General features: G+C 40.3%; 1 protein-coding gene across 1 annotated transcript in view; it reads right to left on the bottom strand.

Moving 5' to 3' along the window:
* The window catches only part of LOC142955279 (receptor-type tyrosine-protein phosphatase gamma-like), a 542,528-nt gene that overhangs the window by 431,625 nt on the left and 91,679 nt on the right, over positions 1 to 19,224 (bottom strand). Inside the window, exon 2 of the mRNA XM_076096741.1 lies at positions 15,045 to 15,161. Coding sequence (XP_075952856.1) covers positions 15,045 to 15,161 — 117 coding nt within the window. The remainder of the gene's footprint in view (positions 1 to 15,044; positions 15,162 to 19,224) is intronic.

Below are 19,224 nucleotides of genomic sequence, written 5' to 3'. Positions count from 1 at the left end.
TCTGCTCTCTCTCTGGTCTCTCTGGTCTCTCTGCTCTCTCTGCTCTCTCTGGTCTCTCTCTGGTCTCCCTGGTCTCTCTGCTCTCTCTCTGATCTATCTGGTCTCTCTGGTCTATCTCTCTGGTCTCCTGGTCTCTCTGGTCTCTCTCTGGTCTCCCTGGTCTCTCTGCTCTCTCTGCTCTCTCTCTCTGCTCTCTCTGCTCTCCTGGTCTCTCTCTCCGCTCTCTCTGGTCTCTCTGGTCTCTCTCTCTGGTCTCCTGGTCTCTCTCTCTGGTCTCTCTGGTCTGTCTCTGGTCTCTCTCTCTGGTCTCTCTGGTCTCTCTCTGGTCTCTCTCTCTGGTCTCTCTCTCTGGTCTCCTGGTCTCTCTGGTCTCTCTCTCTGGTCTCCTGGTCTCTCTCTGGTCTCTCTCTCTGGTCTCTCTGGTCTCTCTCTGGTCTCTCTCTCTGGTCTCTCTGGTCTCTCTGGTCTCTCTGGTCTCTCTCTCTGGTCTCTCTGGTCTCTCTCTCTCTGGTCTCCTGGTCTCTCTCTGGTCTCTCTGGTCTCTCTGGTCTCTCTCTCTGGTCTCTCTCTCTGGTCTCTCTCTCTGGTCTCCTGGTCTCTCTGGTCTCTCTCTCTGGTCTCCTGGTCTCTCTCTGGTCTCTCTGGTCTCTCTCTCTGGTCTCTCTGGTCTCTCTCTGGTCTCTCTGGTCTCTCTGGTCTCTCTCTCTCTGGTCTCTCTGGTCTCTCTCTCTCTGGTCTCCTGGTCTCTCTCTGGTCTCTCTGGTCTCTCTCTCTGGTCTCCTGGTCTCTCTCTGGTCTCTCTCTCTCTCTGGTCTCCTGGTCTCTCTCTGGTCTCTCTCTGGTCTCTCTGGTCTCTCTCTCTCTGGTCTCCTGGTCTCTCTCTGGTCTCTCTGGTCTCTCTCGCTGGTCTCCTGGTCTCTCTCTGGTCTCTCTCTCTCTCTGGTCTCCTGGTCTCTCTCTGGTCTCTCTGGTCTCTCTGGTCTCTCTCTCTCTGGTCTCCTGGTCTCTCTCTGGTCTCTCTGGTCTCTCTCTCTGGTCTCCTGGTCTCTCTCTGGTCTCTCTCTCTCTCTGGTCTCCTGGTCTCTCTCTGGTCTCTCTCTGGTCTCTCTGGTCTCTCTCTCTCTGGTCTCCTGGTCTCTCTCTGGTCTCTCTGGTCTCTCTGACCACTTTTCTCTTCCTGGAGAACGTCATGTGAAATAACTTCTCTGACTCATGTACTATCCTCCAACTACTCGGCCTGTCGCCCGTCTCCCCCTGTGTGTGTAAATCTCACTCGAGTTTGGAAGTTTATCAGAATACACATATTTGATTGGCTGAGCAGCATCACGTGATGTGATTTACAACGCATGTAACTGGTCGGTGTGTCTCCTGGACTGAGGAACGAGTCGTAAAGGATAGAAAAACTGTGCCAGTTAAAAAAGAAGCGCTCCGTCAATTTGAATGTTTCTCAATTATCTGTTGTTATAGGTCCAGGGTCCGGATAAAATGACGTCTGGGACTTAATTTATAGCTGCTCTGGCAATTTTAAACATAAAATGATTAGAGAGACTAGAGAGGCAAAACACCATCATTACTAACACAGCATGTAAAGTGATGAGGCTGAATCTCTTCTACAGCTTGCAGATGACATACCATATGTGATAACAATATAATGAAGAGTAATAATTCTGCATGGATCTTGACAAGAGACCCAGATGGGTCCCAAATTAAGCCAATTGGTTATCAAAGTGTGCCATCTTTGCAGCAACTTTAAACTACTGTTGACGACTTGTTCAGATGGAGGTTGTTGCAGTGTTGTTGGAATGAACTGACCTGACTAGGCCTCAAGCTGAATGACGGCTGATACACCTGATACATACACTTGATGGATGCTATCCTCTGTCCTCAATAGAAGTCAAGGCTGCTCAAGGACTACTTGAGAGGTGTGGAAATATTATGATGTCTGTGGGGGCATCAAATCGATGTGTTTTTCCCAGAGAGCGAGTCAGTTTGATCCCGCATTAGACACGCAGCCACTGACGCAATCACAGAGAGTACTTCTATAATGCATCACCCCTCACACCTCACACGGACAGCTCAATTGGTTGCCACCATTCATTTAATCAACGTACGCACACAAACACAGCACTGTGTGCTTACATATATACAGCTATGGGCATTTATGTGATGACAGTGGCAGTATAGAAGTGGCAAGGTTGATTGAGAGCAGCTTTCTGTGTCCTCTGTGTCCTCTGTGTCCTCTGTGTCCTCTGAATGTGGTGAAGTTCATCATCAGGTCCTAGCAGACGTGTTGTTCCTGAATTTCTGCTTTATTCACTGTATGAGTTCGGTTGCTCCCTGAAAGTCCATGTGTGGAATCATCCTCCCAGTCTACTTGTAACTCAAGCCTCTCTCTTTTTTGTTTTTTTAAGAGGCTAAATCTATAAAAAAACGTTTTGCTCTAGTCAACAATTGAATCATATACTCATTTGTTGTATAAATATGAATGGTGATGACACGGCAAAAAAAAAAGTCACAAATAAAAGCCTGGTAAAGACGGGGTCCGTGTTTCAAGACAGGTTGGGTGGGTTGCTGACATTGCTGATCACACCAACTTTCGTCCCTGACCCGCTGAGTTGAATCCCACTCACTATGAAGCTCTGGCAGGTCACATTTGACCACATTTTTCTATGTTAATATGGTAGAAATCATCACTGAATAGCATGACAAATGCATTTCTGGATTGGAGTGACGAGTCAAATCTTCATTTTAAACAACCAAATCTGATTTGATTAAAATATTCTGATTATGAGTCAATCTCAGTTGGATTGATTGGTGGACTGACTATAGAAACTAAGGCAATGGATATCATTGACACATACTGTAAACTGTACAGCTCTCAATAAGCCTCAGAAGTATCAGTGAGGTCTAACCCTAATGTTGGGTCAGAAGGCCTGGTGTGTCGGCGTGTTGGTTTTCTTGTTTAGCCGTGACTTTGTCATGTGAATTTGAACATGGAAAGTTCGATGTCTATGTAGGCAGCTACATGTACACTCTTTAGGAAATAATCTATGTATTCAATTGCAATCAATTGCTGACCCCAGGCATGTTTAAACAGGAACATCAACATGTGTCTTAATTCATTCTGATGTGAGTATGTTGAAACAGAAAAGAGCCTTCCAAAAACTATTATCTTCATAAGGAAATGGACATATCGTGTATGCTTAACTAACTGGGTCTCTGGATATGGAACCTAAACAGTTTCCAAGTAACAACCAAAATGGTGTCCATTGCAACATGTATTATAAAGACTTTAAGTCATGTATTTACCAAAGTAATTCGCTGTTAAATGACTGCATTTGAGAAGTTTTCCTTACTTAGCCTACTTAGTACTGAACACCTGGTAAACCCACTGAACCCATTTGTAAGATTGCTGTCACAAGTTAATAACTGAGAATCCAGTCTTCAGTGTTGTTCTATACACTTCTTCTAGATCATAGAATTACACATCATTTTTTAATTATTAAATAAAGTAAGATTTCAGTCGTCTTCTCTACGAAAGCTTGATCGCCGGCCGCTTTGTCTTTCTATCTATCTCACTATCTTCCGTTGGAGCATCTGTTAAATTAAATGACTTTTATATGTGAGTCATCATTATGTTAATATCCTTCACTAAAAGAGATGCTCTCATCAAAGCCAGGTAGTGTCCAGCTCACAACTCCAATTTTAGAAAGACCAGATGGATATAGATTTGGCTTGTTAGTCTAAGTGGCACATTAGTTAAATGTACAAAAATGTCACAACGGCACCTCGGCTGTTTTTATTCTGTTAAGTTTCTCCCTTTGTCCATGCTTCCAGTCACTTCTCACGTCCGCCAGGTCCATCCATTTCTGAGGAACCTTTCAGACCTCCACCAGATGCCCTCACACTTTCCCACCAATCCTGGTGAAGGAGGTTTTGAGATTGTATTTTCTTGAGAAGCTTTTCTGAGAAGAATGTTAACACTGAAGGTTTATAGTGAAACAGTCACGGTAACGTTGGAACATGTGGTTAATGTTGTGAAACACCTTAATTAGGGTTCGAAAAAAACTCATGGTTTGGCTTCAATGAGTAACGGAACGTAACCTTCGGATGTAACATTGTGACTCTGTGAAATAGCTTAGGTTGGGGCGACCGTGGCTCACTGGGTTAAGAGGGTTGTCTGGTAACCGGAAGGTCAACGGTTAGATCCTCGACTGGGACGTGTCACGTGTCGTAGTGTACCTGAGCAATACACTAAACCCCCGGGCTCCCCGGGCGCCTGTCATTGGCAGCCCACTGCTCCCTATATGCAGGGATGGGTCAAATGCAGAGAAAGGGATCAATATAGTATAATAAATTAAAATTACATCGTAGTAAAAATCACTCAACTTTTGGTTTGACGGAGTACACGAACGCCGATCCCCTGAGAAGAAGCGGTGTGTTTGTTTCTCCCATCATCCTCCTCTCCCTCTCGCCCTTGGTGGACTTGCTCTCTCAGTTCATTATTTTAGCAGGCATAGCAGTAGAACATGAATGTGTTGACAGTAAGAACCTTCTCTTTGAAAATAATTTCTCTTTCACTGAAGTTTCAAACAGTAGTATTCAAAACTGAAAAGGTCAAGACAAAACTTGTGACAACTCAGAATATGTTGTTTCTTAAATAGCTGCCAAGTATAAGAGATAAAACAGCGGTTTACGGCATGAGTGGAAGGGTGAATCGTGACCCTTTCCTTAGAAATGCTTCTGCTGTCTTAATTCACATTCCCTTTAAAAATGTGGCATACTTGCAGCAAAGCAAAGCATTTGTTGCACCATCTCATCCTCACTTGTCACAGGCATGTGCAGCAGTCCTTCCACTTGTTATCAGTGAGTGTCAAAGAGAAAGTGGCAACAACATTTGTGTGGTGTCTATATAGGAGGAACGTTAAAGGCAGAGTCCAACATTTTGGTATGTTGTTCACCACCAACAGTCAGATAATATATCTAAATCCACTGTGACATGGGCTATTAACAAGTTGAAATAACAATTTATTGAAGTCCTGTCCTAATAGTAGAGCTTCCAAGTTTGAACTCCTCCTAACTTTGCAAGACCCTGCTAGCTCTTTGATGGATTGATGACTAGCTTGCCAGCTAAAACTAAAATAACACGTTTTTGCATCACACAGCCGCCCGGGTCTGCATGAGTTACATTCCATCATCTGCATGTGTCGGCCATCCAAAATGTTTGGCCACGCCATACATACTGAACAGTTCTGCCGAGACACTGATGTAGTAAGAACACAACTAGGTTTTGTGTTCATACCCGTCAAATTTGTGCTCAAACTGATTTAGAGTTGTTGGAAGGTGCATTATTTTCATTTCTATCAATCTGTCAGTCAGTCGTGCTAAACTAGGCTAAACAGATCCTCGACCTATGTCTGTACTGGACACATCAGGTAACACAGCTACCATGAAGATGTCCAGCTTCCACAGAGCTGTGTGTGGCACTCAGCCTTAAAGCCTATTGGTCCTATTGTCTTTAAAAACAGCTCACAAATGTAAAGTTTTGTTGATACAAAATGCTTTGTTATTCGCTGAAATAGCTGGTCAGCAAATATCATTCAAATAGGAGTAAGTAGAAGTAAATGTGTATTATTCTGCAGCGGAATACACATTTACATTTGATGCTGTCGTCATTATTAGGGGCAGCAGGACAGTACGTTTGTAGGATTGAGTCCAACAAAAAATCACAGTGTGTGTCAGTGGTGTAAGGTAGTTACAACAGGCCCCATTCCATGCTAGATACTAGTTATGAAGCACACACACACACACACACTTACACAAACCATTAGGCGTAATATATATAATTTACCAACATTGTGTTGGAGTTTACAGTTGAATGAGTTACTTAGGCTGTTGTTTTGGGACAGTAGGTCAAAGAGAAAGGTATCGGGACTGGCTACCATATATTGCCTGGTCACATGATCAAATAGATACGTGACATTGAACAACATCATCATTACATATCTGGGTAGCACTTTATAATAACTACACACGATGAAGCATTAGTTAAGTATGAGTAAACACTGAATTCATCATTTATAAAGCATTGTTCCAACATATGTACCAATGTACCAACATATATATATTGGAATATATATATTCCAATATACGTTTATAAAGCATATATTAACATAGTCCCTAACCATTATATATATAAATGCATGAATAATGTACATCTAAATAAGTTATTAATCATTTACTAACACTTTATAAATGATCTTATTAATCATCTACAACTCCTTAATAATTGGTTTGTAAAATATATAATACTTCATTTACAAATGGGGAATCCATCATTTATAAAGTATGAAAACACAATAATGAAGCACATAATAGACCAGCTTATTAATCAAGAATAAAACATTTATAACTGTTGTTATGAACTGCATACTAATGAATTATTAATGTAGGAACAATGCTTTATAAATGATGAATTAAGTGTTTACTCATACTTAACTAAGTGTGTAGTTATTATAAAGTGCTACCCATATCTGTTTATGACAAAATACCAAAGAAAATAAGAAAGCATTCATTGAATGTAATAGTTTATGTAGAATAAGCATATAATTGTGTTATTCTATGCTTATTCTGCAGCTATTTTATCTTATTGCTTAAATTCAATGGCTATTGATAACCAAAAAGAATAGCCATGAAGAAGAAGGGTTTGCATCTTGAAATTAAATATATAGCAACAGTTCAATTTACCATGACGGGTTCTTCTTTAAACAGAGGTGTATGTTTGAGGTGGCAATCTGAATTTCTCCCAAGGGGCCCATTTTCCTCCTAACATATTGTGAGAGGGCCCTTTCTCTTTAAGGGCCCTCTCACTGGCTCCGGTGAAACCGTACTGCCTGCACTGTCTATATCTTCACCCCTGTGAGTGTGTTTTCATGGTAATGAAGAACCTGTTAAATGGACTGCATTCATACAGGGCCTTTCTACCTTACTGGACAACGTGCTCTACCTGCCTCTCATTCACCCAATCACACACACAGTCACACACACAATCACACACACAGTCACACACCAACAGGCTCTGTCCATCGGGAGCTGCTGAGTCTGGCTCAAGGACACTTGGACATATGGACAAGTGGGGCCGGGGATCGAACCTTGTGATTAAAAGACGACCCGCTCTATCTCTTGGGACACTGTCGCCCTCAACATGTCACCAAGTGTAGCTTATTGATGTGTTTTAATGGAGCTCAATGGCACAGTGGAAGACAACATATGAAGCTTGTTAGTCGATACATTCATTGTTGGTTTTGGGCCTTTAATGGTCTTTTTTGACAAGAATAATACTAGAAGTACTGACCTATCTCTCCTCCAGTCATATTTTTAATGAAGACGCAATCCAAGTTATATTTGCACAAATAATTAAAATACTTATGATTTAAACCTTGATATTCCAACATATGTAAATACATTTGTATTACTCGTCTAATCACAAAGAGTCAGTCTTAAAAATATTTTAGAGACTGACATGTGCTTCACAACATGTTGGTATTGAATAAACTATACTTTCTAGTTCCTTTTCCTAGGTGTCTCTATTATGTGGACATTTCAATTTCACATGTGAAAGAAAAAAGGAAGATAGACAACAGCACTTACTGTCAGGCTAATACAACAGAACAGTTTCCCTCATGAGTAAAATGACTGTACAACATATCATCAATTCCCATCTTAATTTACCCACTTCAAGGCTGCAGCACGAGGGCCTGAGCGCTCTCTGATGGTGGCTGGTCATGAATGGCAAGGAGCACGCAAATTAGATTCGCCTCTGCCGTCAATAGCGAGCCTTGACATTGTGCAGGTCTGAAAATTAATTTCCAGTTAAGTGTGTGTGTGTGTGTGTGTGTGTGTGTGTGTGTGTGTGTGTGTGTGTGTGTGTGTGTGTGTATGAACGGTATGAGACAAGGGGCACATTTTTAATACCAACATGTGTATCATATCAAATGGAAAATGAAAAAAAGTATTTCAGTGCAGGCACTCTGGATTTTCAATTGTCCAGCAGTCGAGAGTGAAGAGCCAATCAATCTGACCTCTGAGTGTCACACGGCTGATCTTACAACTATACGGCAAAGCACTCGTAATTATGTAAAATAGGTAACATATATCACGGTAAGGGTTGTTTCATACATTATATGGTTTATATTGCATATCTGAAGGAAAAGCTTGGCCAACAGAGGTACTGTGAGCTTAATGTGTGCAGTTAAACTTTGAGCCTCATCCTCATAATTACTTCCAGTTAATGTGTTTAAAGTTATAGTCACATCATAATAATGTTGATTCATCTGATTACAATGGCACTTGATGGCACCATCATTTCACACCAATAATTAGTCAATGGGTTTTTATAATAATAACAATAATAATAACTTTATTTATATTATATTTATTTTTGACAATAAACCAATAAATGTTCTCTAATATTATAATGTCTGTGTAGGAAAGCTAGATATTATAGAATATGAATTCGCAATTTTTGTAATAAGCATGACTGTCAGGGTAAGCTATAGAAAATACAGCTTTTAAATATAAAGCATTGACTTTTTATGACTTGCTCTACAGTCATTTATGTGTAGAACACCACACAGCGTTGTCAGTTATGGTTATGGGATCATTTTTTCCGACAATAAATCCAACCTTTTAGAAAATGCCTCCAGTCTTTATGCTATGCTAGGCTAACCATGTCCTGATATCAGCTCCGATTGATCATGTACTCATCTCAATCTCTAAAAGAAAGCAATGGATGCACATCCCAAACTGTTGAATTATTCCTTCAAAGATGTAGCACATGTTCTTCAACGAAGAGCCTCCTGGATAATCAAAGGAGAGGTTCATGTAAAGGCAGTGCCTGGGATTAACCCCTCATTGCCTCTCTGTCTCTCCCTCTCTCTGGATGTCTCTCCCCACAGCTGTGGTCTCTAAACCTGATGGTACACGCCCTGATTTAGCTGTAGCATCCGATACAGATCACTTTGAATGAAAACAGTGTGTTCGCCAACACAACACAATGAAAGCACACTTCGCCTTTTTAACACGATATCTTTCTATGGCATCGACTGTTTTTTTACAAACTTTCAGATTAAACTCAAACTTAAATAACTTCCCTAAAATAAAAGAAGTCAGGTTGACTGTGTGAATCCTTGTCTTTTTCCGTCTCTTTGTCTCTGCTTCTCATTCTGGAGGTACGGGGCCGTCCCCAGAGAACTCTTTATTTGTCAGCATTGTGCCAGGTTGTAATCTGCCATTCTGATCAGGCAGAGGGCAGAGCAGCCATGGCCCACTGAGGTCCTGATTGGAGTTTGTCAGACCTCTGGAGGATGCGATTAGAACAAGCTAATTAGGAAAGGCGGAAGTTTAGGAAACTCTGGAGAAGTCATCAGAAGGGAGTGAACAAGTGGGAGACAATGTGTGTGTGTGTGTGTGTGTGTGTGTGTGTGTGTGTATGTGTGTGTCAGAGAAGATGATATCACACAAACTCATCCATAATAGGAAGAGGGTAGAGTGTAGCGATGTAAAGGACTCGCTCACCTCCTGATACCTGCTTCTGATTGTTAACTTTAGGTTGAACTGAGGATTGTGCTGTAAAACTTTTCCTACATCTCTTCTTTGGTCCTCCGTCTCCACAATGACAGTGATGAGTGCGGTCTTGTGCTAACCTTATGAAATACTGGCCAATGATAAAACAGGATTTCTCCTTTACTTCTGATCTCTGCGGCTCTCACAATGACACGGAAATAGAATATCCAGCAGCATGCAGCCTGCTGTCTCTCTATTGTTTTCCTCTCTTGCCTGGATCCTACCCACCATTACATCAGCATCTTATGTAAGAGCTGCGATCAGACATGTGCGAGGGGACAGCAGGAGAGCATCGGTAGATCTGAGCATCAGCAACAGGAACACTAAGGGAACCTGTCACCGGCTCTGTTTCTACCCACAAGCTCTCGCAGGCATGACGGGCCACCAATTAGGGTAAGAAGAGCGAGCAGAAGTATTGAACTAAATAAACTAAAAGATCACTTGTGGCCCGGGGCTTGCGTTGCTTGCACGGTAAAAGATTAATGCTGCCCCTCTGAGAAACGAAAGGCTCTAAAGGGACAGCGGAAGTGGCTTATTTCTTTTCTGAAGCGCTGGTAAAATTAAAAAAAAGCCCGGAGATGCCTCCAGGCCGGAGGAGCGCCGAGGAGAGCGGCTGAGAGAGGAAGAACAGAGACAGAGAGAGGAGGAGGAAGGCAAACATATCGCATTGACAGTGGCACATACTCTAAAACACACACAGACATACAGTACAGCATGCTCTAAATCACACAACTCAGTCTTAACCCAGGCTTACTGTACCTGTGAAGCCCTCCACTTACTGACATCTCTAACACCTAACCCTAAAGCCTGAACCAAGAGGCTGTAGAGCTGCTGTGTATTCTAACAGCACAGCCAGAGTCTGTAATAACAGCCGAGGGCTGCTACAGTAAAGTAAAGGCTGGTCATTCATTCGCTCCAATTATTTCTACTTCTCTGTTCTTTCATTCGCTGTCACAGTGAGCTACTATCAATACAACTTCACTTCCTGCAGCTGTTTCACATTAAAAGCCTCCCAGGAAAGGTGATTAAATGTGATGCAAGGATGTTGAGTTTCATTGGCAGTAGCACGTCCAAAGAAATCTGCCAAGTAGAAGCACTGTCCTTAATTAGTGGAAGAGGGTTTGTGATGAAAGGACAGACTGGTATAATGGTCATAATAACATCAATAATTCAATAGTAAATTGTTAGTTCATTAAACCCTAGTCAAACATTAGTAAACAATGACATAATACATAATATTGCTTCGTAATTATTAGTGATTCTTTAATTGTGTTATGTATATTTAACAGTGTATTGTTGTTGCACACATAACATTTTAAATACTATATTAAATATTTGTTAATGCTTAATAATTGCTTTGTTAACCATCTATAAACGTTATTTGGATGCAATGAATAAAGTTACAACTGCTGAATATGAAACATTGTAGAATGGTTAATAAATACTTTGTAAAGCATCAGTGAACATTATCTAGCTAGATAGTTAATACTTAATAGTTGGTTACTGGTCCATCATGTTTATAGATGTTTAACAAGCAATTTCTTGAAGCTTGCAAATCATTTAGTCACCATTAACAAATACGAAGTATAGTATATAATGTGTGCAACAATAAACTGTTAATAAATAATGTAATGAAAATGTAATTATCGTCTCATAAGCTGTGATACAACATTAACTAATTCATATTACACAAACTAAGAAATGAACATATACGTTGTAGCATTACTAACAATAAGTTAATATTAAAAATTGTTAACAGTAACATAACTATTAACTCAAGTTGAATTAAGTATCAATTTACCATTTATTATTGATGGTTATTATAAGGTGTTTGAGAGTGGTGCGTATGACAGGTGAACATGGAGGAAGTGTTGCGTTTGCATTAACAGCATTAACATTCTCTCATATATTCCTCTGCAGCTGGGCCAAATAAAGAGCATCTAACCCCTAGACAGCGTTATCATGCGTTAGGGACATCTTGGTCTGGCTTGACAATCAATTATTGTTCTTTTTAATTTCCTAACCCTGTCCACTGCAGTGTGTGGACAAAAACAAGCAGAGAACGTCCTGTAGAGAATGCAATCTCAAGAAGCCATCTCTACGTCTCTTGTTGCAACCAAACGGATTCATCAATCTAGAAGAGTGGCAGATGTGGAAAGACGCCTATTTTAGACGAGATGTAGATGTTGTTGTTGTTGTTGTTTTGGAACTTAAAATGTTCTATTCCTCTGGTCTCAATGACGGAACCTCATTTTTGCCTGTTGTGGTATATTTTCAGGCCTTACACAGTACAGCGAAGACCCCAAGGGTAGTTGTCTTAGATGAAAACCAGATGTGCAGGAGACCAGGGGCAGAAGGGTGGATGTGCAGAATGAGGGGGGCCACATACATTCTCTCATTGTTCCGCCCTGTATGTTGCATGACATGTACCCTATATAAAGATGAAGCGAGCGCCCTAGAAGCGGGGACTTTCTGATTCGACTTGAGACCTCCGGACGATCTAGACGTCCGTAATGGCATGTGTTGCTTGTTTGTAATAAACTTTATTATACCAGCAAGAACAGTGTCCACGGAGCATCCTTCATCATCACTTCAACAGACCTGTCGCATGCAAGATACCACACTGTATTCATGAATACCGTATAAACCACATGACTGTGCCAATATGACATTGTTGTGGTCCCTCTACCCACTGGATGATGGTTTGTGGGCCCCTGGGGACCCCGTTTCTTTGATCATTGCCTTTGTGTAAATGCAACTGATGATAATCACTTGACTGAAATGCATTCTGTTTGAGCAGCTTTTTTTCATTTTTGCACATAGGACATCAGTAAACTCTTTTCTTCTTTGGTCTGTGGTTTCCTGGACTGATGTTTTTAACCTACACTCCTGAGACACCCCATCTTTATGGACATAAGAAACATTGCACAGGAATCCTCAGTTTCCACAAGATATTTTGGTAACAGTTAAGTATGAGTAAACACTTAATTCATCATTTATAAAGCATTGTTCCTACATTAATAATTCATTAGTATGCAGTTCATAACAACAGTTATAAATGTTTTCTTCTTGATTAATAAGCTTGTCTATTATGTGTTTCATTATTGTGTTTTCATACTTTATAAATGATGGATTCCCCATTTGTAAATTAAGTATTATATATATTATAAACCAATTATTAAGGAGTTGTAGATGATTAATAAGATCATTTATAAAGTGTTAGTAAATGATTAATAACTTATTTAGATGACCATTATTCATGTATTTATATGATTTATGGTTAGGGACTATGTTAATATATGCTTTATAAACGCATATTAATACTGTAATTCATGATTAATTCATGGTTGATTCATGATTTATTAAGGTAGTTACTAGTCCTCAGTAAAGTATTGTATGTGACCTCATCTAAAGTGAGGACTATTTATGCCTTATAAAGCATTTATTAATGACATTGAAAGGCCAGCAGTGCCTCAAAACACATCGTTTTTGAACAGAAAAGGCAAATAGACACAATACAAAGTGATCAAGAACATATTAATATGTATTGCAAGATGCAAACAATATACTGTTAAATACAAACCTCTCAGCCATTAATTCATGTAAGAAACAAACAAACAAAGACATTCTCCTTCAGGAGAACATGGCTGGATACAAAACATTTGCAAATGTACGACTGGAGCTAACCAGGAGCTTTGCATATTAGTTTACATTTACTTATTTAATTATTCATTATTTCATTTCATGAATTAATCATGAATTGCAGTATTAATACGCGTTTATAAAGCATATATTAACATAGTCCCGAACCATAAATGATTATATATATAAATGGATAAATAATGTACATCTAAATACGTTATTAATCATTTACTTACACTTTATAAATTATCTTATTAATCATCTACAACTCCTTAATAATTGGTTTGTAATATATATAATACTTCATTTACAAATGGGGAATCCATCATTTATAAAGTATGAAAACACAATCACTAAACACATAATAGACCAGCTTATTAATCAAGAAGAAAACATTTATAACTGTTATGAATTGCATACTAATGAATTATTAATGTTGGAACAATGCTTTATAAATGATGAATTAAGTGTTTACTCATACTTAACTAATGCTTCATAGTGTGTAGTTATTATAAAGTGCTACCCATATTTCTTAGATTGGTGTTTCTCTGCTGTGTGCACCATACGTAATCAGATGTGACCAGATGTGCATTCAGTAGTTCCAAACCTTCCTACAGCTTTCCATTTAAAACACTTTAACCTTCCAATCTGATCTGAAGCACTGTCCTGCTCAACCCTGTCTCCTAAAAATTACATTCCCCCAAAACTAAAATGCATTCTCAATTACGTTTGACCAAAAACATATTTTTTCCCTGATTACGTTTGTGTTTGACTTATTACATTGACTTATTACAAATACGTTTCTAATCAACATTTTAACACTTTAATATTGTTTTCCCTCTCCACCACCGCCTCTGCTTCTCCCTATTACGCGGTCAGAATACTACCACAACACCCCGCCTGTCTCCAGCAGAAACGCGCTCATCCAGGCCGAGCAACGAGGAACATTACGCGGCTACAATACCTCCACAAAGGCCCGCGTGTAAAATCCGGGAGTAACCGTGACTCTCTTTAGGGTTAGGTTTGGGTGGGGACGTGGCTTCCTAGTGGAAGTTATGGTTAGGGTTAGATGGATACAAATAAATAAAATATACCTCCATAACACCCCGCCACTCTCGGCTCATACCTCCCCAGCAACGAGTCACATCACCCGGCCACAATACCTCCAGAATGTCCCCCGGGTGAAATCCGGGACTTGGTTTTATGGTTCCGAGTGGCGGGCGCTCACCCGTTGGCGCCGGACGCGAGGTCTCCAGCCGCCCCCGCCGTGAGGCACCCCATCGTTAGGTCTGTCAGCAATCGGAACAGGCCGCGGGGCAACACCTTGTGGGTGGCGGGGGTAGAGGCGAGGCAGATCACAGAAAAATAATAAAGACTAGAGTATGGCAAATATATGTTGATGAGAAACGTATTTGTAATACGTCAAACACAAACGTAATCAGGGAGAAAATACGTTTATGGTCAAACGTAATTGAGAATGCATTTTAGTTTTGGGGGAACATAATTTTTAGGAGACAGGACTGTCCTGCTAGCTGTCTCAGTATTTCAGCTTTCTTGGCAAAAGACAAATATCAAAATCATTTCTAATAATTACTAACTTTCCTTGTCATTTTCTACCTTTTAACCAGTAAAGGTTTCAGGCTTTCCGAATGTTCCATAGTGAACACCACCACAATTTCCTCACAGGAAAGACATACACAACACACACACACACACACACACACACACACACACACACACACACACACACACACACACACACACACACACACACACACCTGAGTAGGCCCAGTAGGTCTCCTCGGTGGCGGCTCTCCGGAGTCGTGCCCCGTCGGCCGTGGCTCTGCGAAGGCCTTGGATAGGGGCTTGGGACTCGGCTTGGCTTCCTGTCAGCGCTGTGGGGGGGGGAGACACAGACAGGCGGGGTTAGCACAACAAGCAGCACTCTGCAGCCATGCCTCGACACCTACTGGGCAGGATGACAGCCAACTGTGTCCTTAGCTGCCTTACCACGCAAGTTGCCTCATAATAACAGTCACAGTAGGAACAAAGGTCAGCAAAAAGAATAACTACGCTGAGGAACCCAACTGTCTAGAAAATAGACCAGTCTGATGCGCATACATTTAAGGACAACCTCGGTCCTCTGACCAAAAGGATTTAGTGGCATCAGTAAAATACATATTATTTTTTATTAATTATTAGATCATTTAGGAAAACACCATCAGACGCAAATGAATACAGACATGTTAGCTTTCAGCTGCAGTGTTTTCATACAGTATGTCTAACATTGTAAGATGGCACGTACAGTGTCTCCTTCAGACAGTTCTCTGAGTAGCTCAATTTAGGTACATCCTCTGCAGTCAAAAAATGATACATGATGTTTTCATAATGTCATATGTATCCATATGAGCATTTGCTTAGTGAGTGGGATGATTAAATTAGTTTTTTCTTGTGGCCCGAGGGCCTTTGGTCTAAAGAATGATGCTGAAACTGTTCCTAAGGTCTGATTACCAACAGTCCCCAAGACCCCAGACCTCAAGGGACTGCAGAAAGTCATAAGTTCACCGCGTGTCTATCAGTATTTGTAAATATATTTATTGCAATTTTTTAAGATATTCTACACCAAATAAGTAGTATATAATCTAATGTAGAGGGCCCTGTCTTAAGACCTTAATTATTAAGAAAGTCTGGGGCCAGTCTGTTGTATTCCAGCACAGGAGTGCCTGTTCATCTCGGGGTCGAGAGTGAGTCTGTTGTTTGAGCTGGGAACTTAAAGGCCAAACACTATTGTACATACACAACTCACAGAGAGTGGAAATGGGTGCTCAATAAGGGCCCCAACAGAACCAATTGTGACCAAAGTTAATCTGGCTAAGAGGACGTCCACAGACAAAATTAGTTTGTACATTTTTCCCTTTTAATTGTAAATATCACAATCACAATAAATCAATCAATGTTGACATAATGCTGGGGTTTACTATTGTAATATTCACTTGGTCAATTTTCACTATTCTACTTTCTGTAGTAGCATTTCTGCAAATGAATGAGCAGGTAGAGTCCTGGGGATGAGTAGAAAGGTTTGATAACGTTTCCAGGAACAAGTTCTATAAAAGCTGTAGCAGAATGTTTTTCTGATCAGGTCCCTTTTATTGAAAAATACTTCAAAATAAAAGCTGCTGATGGAAAACAATCAAGCTTCATTAGGTATATAAGGTTGCACTTAGGGTTGGGATGATAATATAATCAGCAATTGCGGTGAAACAAAAAAGAACCACTCACAATAAGTTGATCCTGGTGAAATAAAAGTTAATAGTTAATAGTTAATAGTTAATAGCTATACGCGTGACTTGAAAGAGCTGCTATCACGGTAGAGAAGTGAAAAGAATCTAGCCGTACCTTATGATTTATGATTTCCTTATTTGAGATGTTTGTTTGTTTTTCATTGAGGGAATGTGTGTGTCTTGTTGGTGAAGCAATACAATGATGTGTTTCTTAACTAAATGTAATGTAGAGTGATTCCAGTATGTTAAAGTGCCATTTTAAGAGTTTTTGATGATTATCGGAATAATATCATTTTGGGCAAGATAATCATGACATTATGTGAAATGTTCACATCATCCCATAGTTACACTCAAACACATCAGATACTAGTGAATGTCTTAACGTTCAAAGCATTTAAAAACATAAAATCCCTTCTCACACTCATATTACAGCACAGCAGAATGTTCACGTGGAACAATCAAGAAGCCCTCTGTGTGAAGCTTTAAATCGCTCCTCTCAGGCAGAGAGACCTTCTTGATCCCTGTTACAGGAAAGGCAGAGCCGGAACGCTTGGCTTCTTTAGATGGAGGACAGGAGCTCTGACAGCATCTCTCCTAATGGCTGCACCGTGCTCCGGGATTTGGCCTTTTCAAATCTTTTAGAGGACAACAATCAGGCCAAAAAGAAATGACCGGAGCTTCTTTAAGTCCTGATGAACGCCACCTTGAACTTTGCATTTATAGCATTTCTTACAAGCCTCAGTCAGAACACAGTACAAGTCCAAAGATCAATTTTCCTTCTTCTTTTATTTCATCTTTATTTTTTTTACATTTTACTTTGAACGTGAAAGTTTTGGGAATTATTTGGCAAGAGTAATGAGCAGTGCTTTATGTGGTTATTCATCAGAGCATTTATTTAATGAAGCACCCAAAAAAAATGCTATATTATATTATCTGTTGATGGAAAATACTCCAGGAAATTGGGTCTGAAGTGACCATGGTTTGGACTAAGGTATCATACCATCTCATCTGTCAATCATACCACCATCATCTTTCCTGTGGAGGTTGCCCATAAATGTTGTGTTGGTTGTATTTTATTCTACCCAAAATAATGTAATGACTAGATGAACTTAAGAGATTTTACTTCAGTAGAAGGAGCACAGTGTAGAAATATTCTGTTGCAGGCCTGCAGTGAAAAAGTATAAAAGTATTACCATTGAAATATACTTTAAGTGAAAACTGTAAAAGTACTCATTATGCAGAAAGGCGCGATGCATCACTTGGAAATACACAAGTGAAGTATACTACCTCAAAATTGTACTTAACCAACTTAACTGACAAGTATATCATTCCAACCAGCCATTGAAAAAAGCATGTTTTGTTAGACTATGCCACTGAAGTAAATTCAACAACACCCAAGAGTACAACAACCACTGAGTGCATCTACCCAGCTTCATCAGTAACTTTGGTATTTACCTGGACCCGATCTAGCCATGGATCTGTGTCTAAATGATTAATGGAGAGAAGAGTTTTTGAAATTGGTCCAGTATTAAACAGAACACAGCAGACAGGCTGCCGTCAATGTACGTCCACTAACACAGCTTGTTTCTGCCACTGACAGGCTCAGAAGTGTCTGACAACATTATGGAAAGAACCCTACTGAGAAAGAAAAACCTTTGCCTTTTCTCTCCAAGTCTCACTCAGACAGGTCTTGTTCTGAAATCTGATGTTGTGTCCATGTTGTAGAAATCAACTAAATATTCAGCCATGAATTAGAATTGGAATCAAATCCTCTTAAAGGGCCGGCGTGTGTTCATAAGTGTGTTTTAGTTCCACTTTGTCAGTCACATAGGGAGGAATCTCACCTTAGCCCACTATAAACACATGGTGGAAGCTTCTGGAGGAGGGGCTGACATTTCACATGTGACCCCACAATGACCAGCTGTGATTATGAGAAGACAGGGATGTGTGTGTGTATGTGTGTGTGTGTGTGTGTGTGTGTGTGTGTGTGTGTGTGTGTGTGTGTGTGTGTGTGTGTGTGTGTGTGTGTGTGTGAAATGTGAGTGTCAGTAGGGACAGACCTAGCTATCTTCATATGTATGGACATGTCCTGACATCAATCATGTTGTGATGGAAGTCTCCAGCATTTTTTAAGGCATTGTGGAGGAGATGTAAACCCCCCCCCCCCCCCCTCTCTCTCTCCTTGTTTTAATTCTTTGGGATGTAAGCGTGGCTCATGTCTGTGAATGCCAATGAGGGGCAGCTCCATGGCTTTTCTATGAATTACATTATTGATTCCCAATACTGCTCAGAACAGAAAATGTAATTATGCACAGACCCCGCCCTAACCCCCTTCATCCTCGCCAAACACATCTTCTTTCCCTTCCCTCTTTCTCTTTGTTGTCTTTCACTCAGTGGCTTTTCAATTTGTCTTTTGCTCCTGCCTTCAGTAACCTGCCCCCCCCCACCTGACCTCTCCAAAGCTTCTGAGTGCATTGTCCTTCAATCATGTCATGACGGCCACAGCTTTCACACATTTCTCTGCAGTAGTTTCAGTACCCCTATCTCAATCTTAGCAAGTTATTTAGTGTGTCATTAGGTCCTCAAATTATATATTTTCTATTTTATATAATCTTGGTAAAGGTGAAACAATGTATCGAATTTAAGTCTGGAAAATATCCACTGAGAATACTTCAGA

The sequence above is a fragment of the Anarhichas minor genome, unplaced genomic scaffold (assembly GCF_050575085.1).
Source record: "Anarhichas minor isolate MPS153535 unplaced genomic scaffold, ASM5057508v1 ptg000023l, whole genome shotgun sequence".
NCBI lineage: Eukaryota > Metazoa > Chordata > Actinopteri > Perciformes > Anarhichadidae > Anarhichas > Anarhichas minor.
This window is presented reverse-complemented; position numbering and strand designations above follow the sequence as displayed.